The 18,939-nt window shown below is 37.9% G+C and overlaps 1 protein-coding gene across 1 annotated transcript; it reads left to right on the top strand.

Annotated features, from left to right (window-relative positions):
- The first annotated feature begins 580 nt into the window (after nucleotides 1-580).
- On the top strand, nucleotides 581-10,816 carry tmem86a (transmembrane protein 86A). Its single transcript, XM_043228048.1, has 3 exons — nucleotides 581-758; nucleotides 3,399-3,663; nucleotides 4,852-10,816. Exons 1-3 carry the CDS (start codon nucleotides 738-740, stop codon nucleotides 5,277-5,279), a joined length of 714 nt encoding a protein of 237 aa, XP_043083983.1. The 5' UTR covers nucleotides 581-737; the 3' UTR covers nucleotides 5,280-10,816.
- The last annotated feature ends 8,123 nt before the right edge of the window (nucleotides 10,817-18,939 follow it).

Genomic DNA, 18,939 nt, shown 5'->3' with positions numbered 1-18,939 from the left:
ATTACCTCCTCAATAATAGCTCCTATTTTTGTTTAGCATTTTAAAAATGTATTATAAACAAGCTTACGATACCAAGACGCCAGTTTCAAGGTAACATCAACGACTTTTTAGGAAAAATAGTGAGTAGCAACAAAATATTGTTTACTTAATGCTACCACAAGATGTCGACACAGATTCAAAAAACCCTTTACGCATCTCGATATGATTTTCATCAATCAATCTTTGTTTATATAGTGCTTTTAACCACACAGACTGTAAACAGCATCACACTGGAGACTAAGCAGCAACCAAAACTCCATAAAGAGAAAAAAACTTTTTATTTTTTTTCCAGCTCGGTCCCAAACGCGTCCATGTGAGATTGTGTTAAGGACGTGTGTGTGTGTGTGTGTGTGTGTGTGTGTGTGTGTGTGTGTGTGTGTGAGAGAGAGAGATAGAGAGAGTTAACGCTGACAATGAAACGCATTAAAATGCGATTCCAGCAACAAACAAACTGTGCGTGAATATGAGGCTCGTCGTAACGTAAACGCCTTCCCGCGCTCCGATTGGACGGAGCTTGTTTTTACCCGCAAGCCCCGCCCACGCCACAGCTGATTTCTCTCCTCCCACCGATGATGGCCTGTCCCAAACGCAAGACAAAAACAAATTTCGCGTACAAAGGGACATAAATACTAGCGCGTGCTCTGTTCGCGACGACCGACCCGTTCATCTCCCCCCTGGCCGTTCAACCGCGGACAAAGATGGTTTCTCCTGTCACTGTGGTGAGTCTCTAAGCTCCTATCTACCGCTTCGCGTCAAAACATCCGCGCATCATCGACACGACCACTTCATAAAGACACGAACTCAAACCGCAGTGCATACGGATTCATAAATGTATGGCCGTTTTTATTTCGTATCCATCTATTGCTTTGCCCTGACAGCCGCTTCTTTTTACGTATATTTATTGTTGTGTATGCGTGGTTGCGTTTTTTATTATTATTATTATTATTATTATTATTATTATGCTCGTCTGTCGTTGAAGGTATGACATCGACATCACTGTTTGCACTAAATGTATATTTAGTCGGAGTCTGTTCAAATGGGAATAACAATGAGCACGTGACTATAACCAGCATGCTCATGTTTACCTCGCCTCGACAAACCATGTGCTGTGTTATCATGAATTGCGCTGCTTTATTTATGCCGAGATGCAGTTGATCTATAATTAAAAAAAGCTTCGTGCAGCTTTTTTACGTTCTCGGTATTTCCTCCTTTTTTTGTCTGCTTTCATCTGCCTTCAAAGGGCTTTATTCTGTGGAAACTCTCGTGACATTCCTCTTTCATACAGACGCTTGCATTATGACTAACTGGAAAAGAGAAGCATCCCAGTTCATGTAGTTTCTCTTGACATGACTTCAGTTCTGCTGACACAATCAATATCGCACACACACACCTGTGTCGTGTATATTTTGCATATATGAATACACACATTTAAAAAAAAAAAAAAAAATATATATATATATATATATATATATATATATATATATATATATATATATATATATATATATATACAGACATATACTGTATGGTATATATATATATATATATATATATATATATATATATATATATATATATATATATATATATATACCCACACAGAACACACATAATATGCAAAAAATAGATCGAAACCTTCTAAATATATACTGTTTTTGTTTGTTTTGTCTTATTAAAAGCATTCTGTTTTAACGGTGTTATTTTATACAAAATATTTCACCCATAAAATTAAAATGTACACGTCCCCAGGCCGTCCAAGATGGAAATGTGTTTGTCTTCATTGGAACAGATTTGGAGAAACGAGTCCTTTACAGTGAAAGGGTGCCGTCAGTATAAGGGTCAGCCGATTAAAAACGTCACAATAATCCACAAGTAATGTAATTAATGTGTACAGAAGTGTAAGATTACTGTAGTAATTACTCTCTAAAAAAGTATTACGTTACCTGCAATTAATAATTGCTTTATAAATGCCATATCGGCCTCAACCAGTTGACCAATACAATGATAAACACGAATCTGCTTTTTTTAAAACTTTTTTTCAATCTAAAATGTAATATTCCAATATACATGTTAACAACCATTTATTTAACCGCTCAGATCTATAAACGCGAATTTTTACCACTTTTATTTTAAAGATCAGCACCACATGTTTACATTGTATGCACACGGCATGATTCCTTTATAGTCTCCTTGCATTAACTGGCTGGAAATCAGAAGCACTTGTTTCGCGGCGTCTCTGTATTTCAGCGTGACCTTTCTCAGACTGCGGGGTACACCAGAATCTGATTAAAATATACACTTGCTAACAATAGCCTTTTTCCACTTCCCCCACGGGCAACGACTCGAACTACAAATTCCAAGACTTCCAAGACGACAGACATGGACTTAGAAGAGGATTAGAACAAGAAAAGTTGGTTTCGTCATTGTAGTAGTTGTCCCTGTTACATAAGTCGTGACACTGATACTTCTTCCAATATATAAGTGCAGAGATTTACACAAATAAAAGGCAAGTGTTATTATTGTTTATATTTACTATCAGTGATTTGATCTAAAGAACATGAACAATTTGAGCGCATTTCCTGCCAAACGACCCCAAAAAAGTACAATATACAGTGAAGGAGGAACCCAAGTCATATCTAAAAAGGCTAATATCATAGAAACCTGGGGGTGGGCTGTTTTGACCTAAGCATCCACCTAAAACACCCCAGAAACCATATAGAAATACCCTGGTAACGAACCCAGAGCACTTTAGAAACCCTCCAGCAGTACTCAACTAGCAAACGTCCTAGACCGCCATAGCAATACCCTGGAAATAATTTATTTTGGAGTTTGATAAAATCTAGTTCTCAAAGTACTAGTTACACATAATTATAAGTAAGATTAGATATGACAGCTTCCTAATGTGATAAAGTCCAGAATCACCCATTGAAGTTTTCTTCAATCATCCAGTTTTGTAACGAGGAGGTTGTGGAATCAGACTCGTATGACCCTTTGTGTAACAAAGAACAAATATCTTTGAGGTGTAAGTCACTACTTCCTCCTTTAGGGTTTTTTTGGTTTGGCGGTGACTATCTAGACCATCTGGGTTTTCATGGTATGGTACCTTTTAAATTAATAATAATTAAATAAAAAATAATTCTTGTTTTTATACTTCCGAGACTTAACAATTGTCATAGTTGTTATTCATGTTATGTCACATTTCCGTGAAAAACCCATGGATCACATTTCAGTAACTATTCTTTTTTTTATCTCTTCCAAGTATTAAATACAAGAACAGCTCTGTGTCCGTCTTTCTGCCTCATATGGTGGTGTGTTTCACTTCCCATGAAAGCAACCTCAGTTTCTCTTTTGTCATGCAGGTCAAGAGCGAGGGTCCAAAGCTTGTTCCGTTCTTCAAAGCCACTTGCGTCTACTTTGTTCTGTGGCTGCCCACCTCGAGCCCCTCCTGGTTCAGTGCCCTCATCAAATGCCTGCCCATCTTCTGTCTTTGGGTTTTTTTGCTCGCTCATGGCATCAGCTTTTTAGGTGCCCACTCCAGTGCCAGGAAAATCCTGGCAGGACTTATTTTTTCAGCTTTGGGTGACGCATTTCTCATCTGGCAGGAACAAGGCTACTTTAGTCATGGTGAGTTAATTCATTTGTGTTGCTCTGATTTGATTAAAAAAGGATTAAGAGTTATTTGCTACATGGGTTGATGGGAAGAAAGAGATATGTCATCTGTAGAAAACAAATCATTTTGTTTATCAGAAGCTTTGCATCAATAGAATATTACATTTAACTTTTGTTGCCTTTCCAAATGGGGGTTCAGTGAGTTTATGCAAATGATCTGAAAGCAGAAGACTGTGGGGGTTTTTTGCAAGTCACCACTCTCAAGCAAGACATTTCATGTTTTAACCCTGAACTATCATGCCTGATTCAGCAGCTTTTACATGGCGAAAGTAGCGTAGAGGTTGAATGAGGTTTTTTTGGGTCAGGGTTGAGGGTTGGAACAAACCATTCTGCCCGAAGATACCCTTGGGAACCACAGAGTTACTCAAGCAGAGTTTTCCTTTGGAATAAACAATACTATTATGAGACCAAGAATAACTTGTTTCCTGACAGCGTATATGTCAGGGGTCCATAATTCCAGTCTTTGCTCTGCATACTCTGCAAATCTCTCTTATTTCTCTTATTTGATTCAGATAACCAGCTCGTTAGAAGAAAGTTCCATGCATGAACTCTGTCCCAATAACAAGGTCCATACAATGTGTTAATTTTTCCCTACTCCTGAGCTCTGGAAAACCATTGTTTACTTCATTTTGGCACATTTATTTATGGATTTGCGAAACTTGCTAGAGAAGTGTGAAATGTGACATAATATATCTCTATAAATTAAGACAATTTATATTCACGTCTTGCACACTTTAATGCCCTTAAAATGTAACATATTTGCTCACTTCGAACTGGAATTATGGCTGAATATCCTGTGATGTCAACTTCGCAGTGCACTTGTGGTCAAATAAAACATACGTCTGTGATAAGAGATAAGAAGTGGTGGTACATGAGGACTGGAATTGAGAACCACTGCTATAAGTTGAATGCTTCCATTCAGGGGTATGCATTCCTGCTTCTGGAGACCTTGCTGCAGAGTTCAGCTTTAGCCATTATTAATCACATCTGGACCAGCTTTTCAGGGTCTTCAGGATTACTCGAAATTTCTAGCAAGGTATGTTGCAGCCAAACTCTGAAGGAAAGTGGCCCTCCAGGAGCTGGATTGAACACCCCTGCTTTCACTATAAAATATTCTCAATTCATTTGTATTTGCCTTACCAGGACTCCTAATGTTCGGTGTCACCCACATCCTCTACTCTTCAGCCTTTGGGATGAAGCCCCTCAACTTGAGAGCTGGTCTGGTCATCGCTGTGATCTCAGGCCTCAGCTACACCCTTCTGTACCCCTACCTCTCTGGTCCCTTCACCTACCTGGTAGCTGTTTACATCGCTCTCATCGGCTTCATGGGCTGGAGGGCCATCGCTGGAGTCCAGCTCGCCAATGACCTCTGGACCTGGACGAAACTGTCGGCCTGCCTTGGAGCCGTCCTCTTCATGGTGTCTGACCTCACCATTGCCGTCAACAAGTTCTGCTTCCCAGTTCCCCACTCCCGAGCCATCATAATGGCCACCTACTATGCTGCCCAGATGTTGATCGCATTGTCGGCTGTAGAATGTCAAGACGCCGATGCGGCTCGGAAAAGAGCCTGAGGAACCACACATTAACAAACCTCCCCCAAATGACTCAACATCATTAGCAGCTACACAAGTTCCACTTTCTGCAACCCCTGGTCCATCCACAGTTCCCCTCCATGACCAGGATATATTGATTATAGTTGAGGAATTGCCTGTTTAGGATTATGTGAGACCAAACCAATGGGAGTATTCCATGCTGGATTCATTTACAAGGTTAGATAGTCTTGTAGTCTTAATCAGGTTCACTCTTGACTCATTCAGGTCTCTGTCCATACTTACAATACTGCATTTGTTTTCTGTAGTAGCACCTTCTTTTTGGTATCGAGTAAGGAAAGACAGATGAGTTTTGGCCTTCTGGTTACGAATCTTCATTTTTCCCCAACTTAGAGTTGCCTTCCCATTTAGTATTGTTCCCAATTTGATTGAGACAATCAGTTTGTCTTCTTAATGTCTATGATATATTGCCCACTTCATAGAGTCCCTGATGGCTTATATTGTGAACAAAGGGTGAATCTTGAGTGACCAGTGTTTGTATGCAGAATGGACTAGCAAACAATACAAAGTAGTTCCAATTCTTCTTAGGGGGCTGGTTTCCCCACCTCAGCATAGATTTTCTAAATTTAATCATACTAAAGCAGATATGTAAGTGTAGTGCTGCTGTACTGAAATTCAATGCACAAGTCCATGTATTAGTATTGTGAGCTATACCTTATCCAGTGTCAGTGACACATTGCAAAGTCATTTTGTTTCATGGCTTTGGATTAGTACACAAAGCTCCATGCCTGCATACACGTGATGGAGAAGTTATCGTGTCAAGCCCAATTGGCTGCAAACAGTGCTAACATTGTCTCTGGAGTAGATAAAGCCCATATCCTACACTCTGTGCTGAGACGTGACCAATACCAATAGGAAAACACAGCACGAGACTTTCATAATAATGGATGCCAGTCTCTTTCTTGGAGGGGATTTGGTGACGGTGTCGGTGTTATCTTAGTCTTAGGTTTCTGCCAAGTCAGCAGCATCGCTCAGTACCTCTACCACAAGGAAACAGCAAATAAGTATGAACTATTTATTTTGTCTGTACAGTATCAGATGATGTTTGTAAAGAGGGCGTGATGTCAGACGATACACATGTATCAAGCTTCCAACCACTTTCCTTTGTCTATTGCCAGCAGGAAGCGTTTTACTCAAGGGAAAGTGGAAAGCCCTGTGGTGGGCGAATAGACATCTGTGTCGTCAGCTTTAGATTAGCTGGTCTTTTATTTTTAAGCCAGTATTTTTTTTCCCACTTATTCACATCCAATCCTCCACCTAAAATGTGTGAGCATTTCACAGCGTGTCAATATTTCACAGTACAGTGTTCTCATTTTTATTGTGTGTGGTACTGAGGGTTTTTTTTTTTAGCTGAGTCACATACTAGAGTGAATCATACCATATTTCACTACACAATATAAAGCATATATTTTGCATAATTAAAATGTCTATTTTAGGATCATAAAGTATTTCTCTCTTTTTTTGCATTACTTTATAGGTGTTTTGCTTTTGCTATTATTCTCAATAATGATTCTTGAATTAATGTTTTTTCCCACTTCTTTATGGTACAACTAATGCAAAAGTAAATTCATATAATTAATAAGGCCTTAATTTACATAAATATATCAGCCAGTGATACTAAAATAGGCTTAATTTTATTTATGCAAAATATTCAACTATAAATATTATTTTCTTTGCGGTGAAATATGATTAGGACATTTTCTTGACAGGCTTCGTAAGGCTTAACACAACAGTACTGTATTTATAATCAGTTGATTTGAACTGATTGTTGTTTTTATGTATAAATCTCAATAAGGGATCGTCCGTTGATCTTTCACCAAATGAGGGAACCGTCAGCCATGATGGAAAGTACAGATTGGGCTCATATGTGCTCAGCTGTTGTACCCTCAGGTGTGAGTGGAAATGAGCTTTGGATGCAAACACAGCTGATCACTCAACAATGGTCCATTTTAAAGAAATACGACATCTTTAACCTGGCTGGGATGCGCTGAACAGCGACATATAGAAGTGGACTGGCGTTAGACTCCGATTTATTTGTTTTTAATGTGAATGAAAATGATGCCGTACTCTTAGGTGACTTAAATTTTTAATTCAAAGACTTGTTTTCAGGCACATTAAAATTAAATGGTGTCTACACAACCCTGTTGGCCATTGCGTCCAGTACATTGTTACGCACATAAACGCTACTGTCGTTATCAACACGCACACACTCAGCTCAAGCGCTGAGCTCTCGAGAAGCAGCGAGGCTATTTTGACACATTTGCTTTATGCCAAGTTTCATAGGTTCCCTATTCAGGGGTCACATTGTCAGCAAAACCATTTCAGCTTAGTCGTAAAACCGTACGTGATTTGCAAGGTCATCAAACAGCATGTCTCTTCAGAGCCATTGTGAGTCAAGCTGCAAATCGGTGATGTGTTGTGAAGGTCTGCGGCGGAACGACGTTTTGAGTGAAGTTGCAATCGTTTGTTTGATGGTTTTCATGAAAATAAAGAGTCCCAGAGCATTCCCCTGAATCTTGTTTTAGGGGCAAACGGACTTTGTAGTGATTTAGAGTCCCTTCTTATAGTAAATGTTATGTAAGCATTGTTTGATGGCAATATTACTGCTTAGCATTTCTTTTCTTCCTTGTTTACAACCTGCTGTCACCTCCCAGATGGTTAGAATTCGACCTCGCCTGGTCGTTTCCTTCTCTATTGTGTTAATGCAGACTCCATAGAGGAGAACAGGTGCCTTCTGTTTCCATCGCTGAAATGCTGTCTGTTGAGAAGTGTCACTGGCACGGGGAAGATTTCCTTTCCATCTGGCTTTGCTTTAGTTCGCGACCTTATTCAAATGGCAATGAGCGCGATCGTTTTACCCCCTCTGTCAGCGCTTGTGTGTTTGATGCTTTTGTGTCGAGTCGAGGGGGATGAAACAGAATGCCGGGACTTCAGTGGGTTCAGTATTGATGACAGTGTTTAGGTATAGCGATCCTGTCGTTGAAGATAATGAGGAATAAACCACTTGGTTCAAAGCACACCGTTGAGTGATGTAAATATCTGCACTTTTCCGTTTCATCTCTTTACTACCTTCCTGAAATTCTGTGTTTGAGGTTGAGGCGCAAATGCTCAACGCAATTCCCAAAGGCCAATTTTGTTCCTAGCTGTGCTATCCCAAATGTCAGGTTACAATTCATTAAGTAACACAAGTATATGCTGCATTCGGAGCATTGCCACAAGGGGCACTATAAGTTGTGTTTTGGTTTTTTTTGACATCAATCGTTGTCATGGAAGATCTACAGTTTGAATAAAGACCCGTTCACACCAAGAACAATAACTTTAAAGGTAACTATAAATAACTTGAAACGCTCAAGCTCTTTAAAGTTGAATGGAGTCTGAGTGTCATGAGTGTTTTTATAGCTGGAAAAAAGTGATTCCAATAATATCTCTCCTCCGTGAGGTTAACATTGTTTTCAATTTTTTTAATCTTTTCAGCTATAGTTTAAGGAATTCTCCACCTCAGTATGAAAATGTTGTCATTATGCACTTACCCAAATGTCGTTCCAAACCCGTAAAAACTTAGTTTGTCTTCTAAACACAGTTTAAGGTATTTTAGATGAAAACCTGGACTGTCCCATTGACTTCCAAACAATTGTCACTGTCCAGTGAAGTATAAAAATCATCGGCAGAATGCTCCATCTGCCATCAGTGGTTCAACTCGAATGTTATGAAGTGACGAGAATGCTTTTTGTACACAAAGAAAATAAAAATCACAACTTTATTCGACAGTTTCTCTCATCTGTGTCTCTTAGCGTCACCGTAGCCGCTAAAAACGCTGTTCTGTGTCAGCCGCGCCACAAGGATGCGCTGTTTTTTTTCTTTTTAAATCCAAGCGTAAATATGCGTAGAAAACTGACAAAAGATTGTAAGTAGTTTGCATCTTGTGCATATTCTCCAAAATGGTGCTGTGGTTAACGCAGTGAGATACAGAGAAGACAAGTTATTGAATAAAGTCGTTATTTTGATTTTCTTTGCGTAGAAAAAGTATTCTCGTCGATTCGTAACTTTATTTTTGTTCAATGACAAAACTTTCATGGCTTGAGGGAATTTTTTTTCTGAAAGTGATTTCAATAATATCCGTTCCTTTGTGTCGTAGTATTCAACCGATTTTTTTTTTTTAAACGTCGTCTCTTGTGTGAACGGCTCTGTAGTCACGCCACGTAAATTTCTAGCCTTTGTGTGCAATACCGTAACCAGTACCCTGTGGATTAAGTTCTCGACCATGTCCAATTTTCAATTCACTTTATTTTTGCGTCACAATATAGGGCACCTTTTAAATGCACTTTGCTAGAGAGGTTGATGTACACCTTTTGTCCTATTGTTGCCATCTTATTTTACAAAAATATATATTTGTTCCTAAACCTAGTGAGCTACCACGCCTGCTGTCTGAATCAGCAGCTTCCTTTTATGTAAAATGAAACATAATCAGTGACAGGAGTCTTTCATTAGCATGTTGCTAAGCTAACACAGTAGCTACTGTCACAACAGATCGTTTTATTTCGATCGAATAGTGTTTATTGACGACGTGTTTTCAGTATTAAGTGAAATTTAAGTATTTACTAGCCTGAAATGCTGTCTAGGTAGCTCACTAGGTTTAAGCTTTCAGACAGTAGATGAGAAAACCAGAAAGCTAATTTTTTTTTTTTTTTTTTTTTTTCCGACTTGGGATAGTTTTTGCTTTCAAACGTTCGAAGATTGCGCACAATCACAACTTTACCAAGTTTGTTTTATGTTATTGTATCACCTCTGCCTTCCAGAGTAAATCAAAGGGTCGTTGCTGTTGCTAACATCAGATATAGTATGATCTGGGTTGGTACCATTTTATGAGAAAAGTCTTATACGATACCAACATATTAACATGAATATTAACCACAGGCGACTCTAACTGCTGTAGAGAACTAATAGGCAAAATTGCAAACGTATTCATATGTAACACAGAAAACATGACCATAAAGATGGACCAATATTATTATAGAGTTCCTTAGAATCAAATATATGTTTGAAACATATTATGACTATGCTGTATGTAAAAAGGCAGTGACAATACTTTGAGTAGTAAAAGCTGTGCTGTTATGATTGCAATCTTTAAAAAATACGAAAAAGAAGTGGTTTAATGGTCTGACGTATGTGAACAATATTACTAAAATAAGGGAATCTCTGATTTTTTTTTGGAATACCTCTCTCTTTCTCTTGCTATATATCTATATATTTTTTACAGTTGACCCTTAACATTGTGAAGTTATTATTATGTTGTGAACGAATGCTGTTATTATTTTTTTTCTGAGCAGATGTGAGGTCTATTAAATATTTTGCCTTATTGTTATAATGTCCAGTAGTTTAATTCCTTTCGTTATCGTTGTTAAAAGGACTGTAGTGCTCCTTTACTATAGTGATACTGCTATGAATGTGATTTAGTCCAAGTGAGAAATAAATGCAACTGCAATGCAATGGAAAATGTGCTACAAGTGTGTTTGTCTCGTTATTGTCGACAGCAACACGCGGAAAATGATGAATCCTTAAAGAGACAGTTCACCCAAAAATTAAAATTGTCATTTTTTTCAGGAATTACAAGCCTGAGTTTTTCATGTGGAACACCAAAACGTTTTTGGTGATTTTCTTCTTTTTTTGGGGGGGGGAACAGTCCCTATCCACTTACAATGTATGGAAAAGAGCAGCTTGAACGTACTGTTAAACGTCTCCTTTTGTATTCCTCAGAAAAAATGAAAGTTAGATAGGATTGGAGCTATATGAGGTTGAATAAAATGATTCGTAGTTCGCCAAAACTGAAATTTTACCACAAATTTACTCACCCTTAGGCCATCCCGGATGTAGACGGGTTTGTTTGATCACCCGAAACCCATTTGGAGAAATGTAGCATTACTCCAATCCATCAATTAACTTGTGAAAGCTCCATGTTTGTAAGAAACAAAACCGTTATTAAAGTGTTTTTTTTGTAACTCCAAACTCTTGTTTCAGCTAAAATATGAGTCCTCTATCCATAATATTGTTTTCTACAGTGAAAAGGTTGCTATGTGGGTTACTTATCAGCTTTTTGGGCTCTTTAAGTGATGTAGTCTAATGATACAGTAAATTTCTCCAAATGCGCCATGAGAAACAAACCCATCTCCATTTTGGGTGGTCTTTCCACGTTTGGGTGCAGTATTTCCTTAACTTAAAAGCGACTGGAAAAGGACGGATCTCTTTTCGACCAGCGTTCACGGATGGATCGCTTCTGTGCAGTGACCAGACAAAGCAGTCAACCAGATATCATACCGTTCGTGTTCAATTACGTACACTCTAGATGTTGGGGAAACCCGCACTGAAGACTTCATACGGGTTCCATCCAGATAAACACCCCGTCCTTTCATCACTATTTAAACTACGTCTTCGAAATGCTTTAACGGAAAGGTAAGACATTGATAGACGTTCTAACTAAGGACGGTTTGTCCTCTGCGTTACAAGGTCTGACTGGTGTGTAGAGCACCAGACTTGGATTTCCTGTGTGGAAACACTGCTCTAAAGACAAGACTCGCATTTGGGAAGACTTGCCCAGGTCGGCAGCAAGTGAGCTGCATTCTGATAAGACGTCCTGCGCTGCGCCTGACGGTTGTGGAATATGAATTTCACCAAGAGCAATGGTGACCTAAAGGCAAGACCCCTAGTGGTCATTCAGAGTAGTGTGTACAACGTTACGTAATCACTACAGCCTAGATTTTACTTTGTTCTGTTAATTTGTAATAGTACAGCTGTCTTGCCGTAAGCTCGTTAATTTGCAAATTGCTCCGCTGCATGTAAATGCCTTTCAGAACAGGTTCGCAACAATCACTTAAGTGCCTCGGGTTCCTTTACAGTTTTTTTTTCTTGGCTGCAATTATGGTAAGCAAGGCACTGGTTTTCTCGTGGCAATAATAATCGTTAAATTATGCGAACCAAACATTTATTGACAATTAATGATCCGTTAAGCTGTTTAACCTTTCTTAAACCCCCCCCCAAGCAAGGAAAATAAATGTCATGTGATAAAAGGCACATTTTCTGGTGTGACTAGAAGTTCATAAATGTAACCTTGAAGTTGCCTCCAGTTCTCAATGGCGGCTTTTCACTTAATCATTAATGGAATCTGTGAAATATCACTCTGGTCTCAGTCATTTGTTTTCAGAGGGTCACAAGGATACTGATCCCAGCTTTCACTTTGCGTGTTTCTGTTTCTCAAATTATTTGAATAAATCTCCAGAAGACATTCTTTATCTACAAATAAGCGCAAAAATGCAGTTAGCAATTATCTAAATATAGATAATTCATATGAATTTTATGATTTTATTTTATTTACATTATTTCGTTTATTTTTATTTATTTAATTGTTTTACTTTATATAGGACGGCCGGGAAATTAGGAAAGCCGGCTTCAAAAAAGGTAACTGACTTTTTATTTTATTTTTAGTTTAACTTCCACAAGTTCAGCTGTTGTTCCGCCATGGAATAAAAAATATTAAAGTGCCACTATTAAGGATTTTCGAAAATGAGCTTTCGTTCAGTTTGTATAAAGTTATTGTCTCTCAAAAGAAAGAGTCTGAAAATGCAAATTCATGTTTTTTGTCACTAGCTGTAAAATAAATAGCGGTAAAAATAGCTGTTTCCCCCGGTAACGGCTGTACACAGAGCGCAAATGAAATCGACCAATCGCCGCAGATTAACGTCACACAAACGTTTGGAACAACTAATCGTTGAGCGAATCATTTGGGAGTGGTTGAGCAAGTACAGCAAAAAATAAATGCGTATTATAAAACGATGAAAGCAATGTTGGGGACTCCCAAAACTAAAATATGAATCTTTCATAACTCATAATAGGTGCACTTTAAAAAGCTAATTGTGACTTTTTATCTGACAGTTCTGACATATTTCTCCTAATTGCGAGGATGTCTTATTCTTTAAAAGTGAGGTATAAACTCGGAACTGTGAGGAAAACAAAATCCAAATTGTGAGAAAAAAAGTTCCAAACACTTTTTAAATATATATATATATATATATATATATATATATATATATATGGAAACAAGCATCCATAGAGAAAGTTGGATCGCCCAAATCACAACCACATTTATGTTGGACCATCAACTATAATTTCCACAATTTTGCTTGCTGTGTAAACTAACCTTTCCTCTATAGTTTATGTAGACAGGATATAATGAGACTTGTGTACCTTGTGACCTGTGGTGTGTGTGTGTGTGTGTGTGTGTGTACAAGGAGAACAACAAGAAACGTTTAGAGCGTTCAGACTTTCAGAAGACAGTTTGCTGTTTGAAAGGAAAATTTAAAGGCAGCAGTAGCTCGTGTTTAAGTGGGTCTGCCGTACTGTGTTTTAAATAGATATTTGTAATAATTGTAATAGAATCACTGTTCACCTCCTTAACCTTCATGCTGGACATCTTGCAGGTCAGGTGTTTCTCAATTATGAAGTTGGTCACCTTCACACCTCCGTACATGAGGCGCTTTCCATGCCGTTCTGATGCATTTCCCTCCGTTCTCAAACCTGACTTGACCCCGGGGTGGTTTAGGACCATCTGAGCAAAACTGTGCAGTTATGATGAAGGCGCAGTGTAAATACAGTCTTATGATCAGATTCAGACCAGCAGAACCATAATCATTCCTAATCTACTCACCAGTCATCAGTTATCCGGACTAGCATCAGTGAAACAAGTGTCAGTGTTTGTGAGCGATGATAAAGAGAAAATACTGTCATCATTTAGGATACTTATCCCTACAGTTCACTAAAAAGAACCAATAAAAAAGGTATGAATCACTGAATCATTTGTCTGAACATCTGAATGAAGGTCATAATGTTGTAAATAATGTTCAGTTTCTTTCACAGACTAATTAATTCACTTCACGAGACATCGATAAATCATCAGGAGACACAGGTATTCATTTTGTGTTCCCCGATTTGTTTTTCTGGCTCTCAAAGTGATGGCAGCCGTTGACTTTGCTCTTTCACTGTGGATAAGTGTCGTCTTGGAGTAAATTAACAGCCCATTTCCACGTTTCAAGTGTTTCTTACTCACGATTTTATCAGAAAACGTAAAAATCTATCAGTTTTGCATTATGCATGGCAGTAAAAGGCCATATGCGCGGGTTCGAACATCTGCCGTCTTCTTGATTTCCTCCAGGAGTCTTGTTCGGCACCGATGTGCTCGTATCTTTTCTTATCTCCTCCCTCCTGGAGTTCAAAGGAGTTTCTCTCAAGACCTTTAAACAGAGAACACACGTGCTATGTATCAGACAGGATTTTGTACAGAGTGACCGGTTCCTCGGTTTCTTCTGACACAGGATCTAAATGGTTCTGTCTCGATCCATAATGCACTGATTTCTCATTCATTTTCAAGCAACTTAAAACTTAAAAGAGCTGAAAAAGGTTGTCGTTGATCGCTTACCCCCATGTCGTTAAAACCCTTAAAAGCTTAGATCATCTTCGGAACGCAATTTTAGATATTTGTGACTGTCCCATTGACTGCTCAGATGAAGTATGAACGACGTCGTCAACAATAGTCCAGTGGTGCGACCGTAACGTTACAGAGCTACGAAAACGTGCTCATTTTTGTTTTCTTTCCCTACAAAGACTATTCTCGTAGCTCCGTGACGTTACGGTTGCACCACTGGACTTTTTTTTTTGACAACGTCTTTCATACTTTTCTGGACCTAAAATATCTTAAATTGTGTTCTGAAGACAAACAAAGCTCTTACGGGTTTGGAACAGGTTTCATTTTGGTAAGGAGTAACACTTTAAGCAATAACACGCTCTAGCCTGTGACATCTGGAGCTTCTGCATTAACACAGATGATCAGCAGAGGTCAGCGGTGTTCAGACATTAAAGCACCTCCGAGCCTCTCCGAGCGCCACTGGATGTGCTTTGGCGTCTATATTATTTGCCCTTGGATAACAAGTTAGGTCAAGTCAAGTCAAGTAATCTTTATTTGTACAGTGCTGTATACAATACAGATCGTGTCAAACAGGAAAAACAGGGAAGAATGCATCTAGTTATTTATAAACCATTTACACGGCTGAACAATAGTTTGGTGTCTGTAAGATATTTTCAACTTTTTTGAAAGAAGTCCCTCACTAAGGCAGTAAAAAAACCTGTATGTGACGAAATACTTTTAGAATATACTGTATGAACTTAATACATGTAATTTATGCTATTTATACATTTATTTTATACTATAGTGTGTTTAGGTTTATACGTCTAATATATATATATATATGTGAGATCAAAAAGTTAAAAAAAGTTAATTTACGGTAAGGAGTATTTCTGTTTGATTTATTGATTCATCCATTCATTTCTTATTTAAAAAGTTGGTTACTGACGCGTTTGGAGTTCGGTACAACTGTTATTATTATAATTATAGTTGTTGTTTTCAGAGTCTCATTCAGCCGTGCGTTTCATTTGTTTATCATTATCTATAAAATCCATCATTTCAGTCTTTGCTCTCTGAACATCTGCCATGTCTGATCGTGCATGTGAAGACAAGCTGAGCAACGATCTTATTTATGGGGAAAGCCGAAGGAATATTGCACGAGAAGAATATTGAGAAGATCCCATTTCAGAGCAAGCTGATCGCGGTGTTAAATAACGCCGTTTCGCTTTATTTCAAGCAACCGTAACCTTTGCAGTTTAGATTTTAGTGGCTTTAGAGCCCTCTGCAGTAACAGCTAAGTGTTGAATGCAGTCCAAACAGCTGATAAAAAACGTCGCAATAATCCACGTCCCTCCAGTCCGTCGCTTTCTCACAAACCAGGGGTTTGTGACCCCTGCTCTACTGGTAGTTAGTTTTCTTTAAAAGCGCAGAAAGGCCCTTTTCCCCCCATCTTTTTTTCCGTTCCACTCCTAATCTTTTGATCACTTGTAACCCGTGCCGAAACGAGGTCTTCTTTTCTAACATCAAAAGGAAGGAGTGAGGGGAAAAAGCGAGGCAGGTGCTACGTTGACAGCTGCGAGAGACCAGGTGAACGTGACGTCTATCCTCCATTGACCTGCTCTGCTTCTCACTTGCTAGGAATGAAAAGCTCCAGCGGAGCCGCGCCGCACGAACAAATAAACATTTGTGTCTCATCCGTGCTTTGAATCCAGCTAAATCTCGGTTTATTGCATCGCTTCCCTGATATCTGACAGGAGCACACCGGCTTGAGCGTAAATGGAGCTGATTATCACGGCTCTGCCTGATCTTATAGCTGACGGGATTGTCAGTCACTTGTATATTCACAAAGCTCAAACAGAGTGAAGGAGGTGAACGCTGCATGCAGACGCCCTTGATTATTAAGTAGGTCATTAGAGGGATTAAGCAAAGTGATTATCATGCAGAAACACATGCAAATAAAAATCCTACTGTGTTATTTTGTTGATCACGCCTTGGAGTTGCAAAAACATCCCAACTATTTTATGTTTAAAAATTAAAAAGTCTAGCATATTTTATTAGTGTTAAAAAATATTTTGTATTTTAGGTCTAGTATATTTTAGTATTACATTATTATTGCTATACAGAGAAAAAAAAATATATATATATATATACCATATATTTCATATTATAATGCATGTTTATTATGTATATATAAACACACACATGCAGAAACATATTTTACACATTTAAACTGAAAATAGCAAAAAATAAGTTACGTAAATCTAGATTTTTAACATGTTTTTAGTTTTGATCTCAATCTAGTCTAGGCCACTTTGTCCACATTTGCAATTGGCTTAAATGTAGGCTCTTGTAAGATTGGAAATGTATTTTCTTGCCTCCTAAACACATTTTGAAATATAAGATATATTCTGTTTATAAAATATATTTAATTGATCATTGTTTACAACTTAACTATATTTATCATTTAAAAATATTTTGGCCAGAGTTTAAAAAATGAGTAAAAATGCTGCTGTTGATATTGAAGGATAAAATGTCCATTTTCCTTTCTTTATTTCCTCATTTCTTAAGTCTTGATATCACATCAATCTCTGTGGTCACATCTACAGCCATTTGATCATCTCTCTCCTGTCGTATCCAATTACATGCTAATGTTTTTCTGGCTGATTGTCCGAAAACATCAATTATTCGTCTTCATGCTAGTCCGGAAATAGCAGAAATACAGTACTTTGGACAAAGAAAATCATTCTTTAAAAAGATGCTTAAGAATGTCTTGTGTCTCCCTTCATTACAATATTGCTGACTAAGCTGACTTAAAAAAAAAAAGAAAAAAGAATGCATTTCGGTATTAGGTCTGTGCATTTAGTTTTAAAGAGACAGCAGGCTAGAAATACCTACTTCTGTCTCATGCAGTAAGCATTATTGTGTTGTTTTAAAATTAATTTTTACATTTCTGCACCTGAATACTACTGTAACTGTCTTTATATAGCCTATAATTTTATGTTGTGGGCATAACAAAACAATATTGTTTGCGGATGCTAATCTTTATAGTTAGCATTCTCGGTGTGAACGGGCATGCAACCTGAAGATGTAACGGGAGTGATGCGGTTATATCGAGTAAATAATAAAAATAAATAATAATAAAATATCCTTAAAGGAAATTTAGCACTAGTGTTAAGCACTATGGTGGCTGAAAGCTTTATCAAAGAGTGTTTAGCCGGTGTAGCTTCACATGGGTTTCTGTTCAGGTCTACAGTGAGAGTTGTTGATACGATAATCATGTTCTCCATTGGTTGTGACTGTGATAATACCAGCATTTCTAACAGGAAAACAGGAACGGAGCTGTTTGTTTGGAAAGGCAATTACTGGTCACATGTCGTGAGATCAACACGTTCTTGTCTGAGATTCATCAGAGGAGCAGCGGTTTTCTTATTGATCACAGAACTGTGCAAGAGCAACATTGTTTTCATGCTCTTCTTGGCGTCAGGAGTAGGGGTCATTTTAATGTGCTTGCAGATTAACTGGAAATGCGTTACTCTTTAAACTGCACAGTTTTTCTAGTGATCGAACTTTTCGTCAGGTTCGCACAAGCTGTCCACGGGTTTGCTTTATCACATTAGCTACGAACACGGAACTAAAATGTGTCTCTTTTTATTAACATTTACCAAGAAATATGAGCTAATAAGTACGGTTGTACTAGTTAGGACTTTGTGACACACACACAAACACACAGTCTGTGCTCAATGCCTCAAACTACAGCATCGAGTCAAAGATTTATAAGCTCTGACAAAGAAAATGAAGAGCAAAGGCAGAAGTATTATTCACAGAGACATAAACATATAACACAGTAAGTGCTTGAATTGGCTACAGGAACCAAAGATACACTATATATATATATATATATATATATATATATATGAGAGAGAATATCTGCCTATACAGAAAAATATATACATGTACATGTGTGTACATATATACACACACATGTACATGCATAATAAATATAGACAGTACAAATATATCTATAAACAAAAGCTCTTATTTTGAATGCAATTAATCGCAATTGTTTGACGGCACTAATTGTTATACGAACATATTTGAAAAGGTTCATTGACATATGTTTTTTTTGGACATCTTTGAGAGCAGGATAGCTGATGCAAAGCAAATATCGAGCGTGTT

Source organism: Puntigrus tetrazona, chromosome 25, assembly GCF_018831695.1.
Source record: "Puntigrus tetrazona isolate hp1 chromosome 25, ASM1883169v1, whole genome shotgun sequence".
NCBI classification, from domain to species: domain Eukaryota; kingdom Metazoa; phylum Chordata; class Actinopteri; order Cypriniformes; family Cyprinidae; genus Puntigrus; species Puntigrus tetrazona.
The sequence above is the reverse complement of the archived record's forward strand: the minus strand, read 5'-3'. Positions and strand labels throughout refer to the sequence as shown.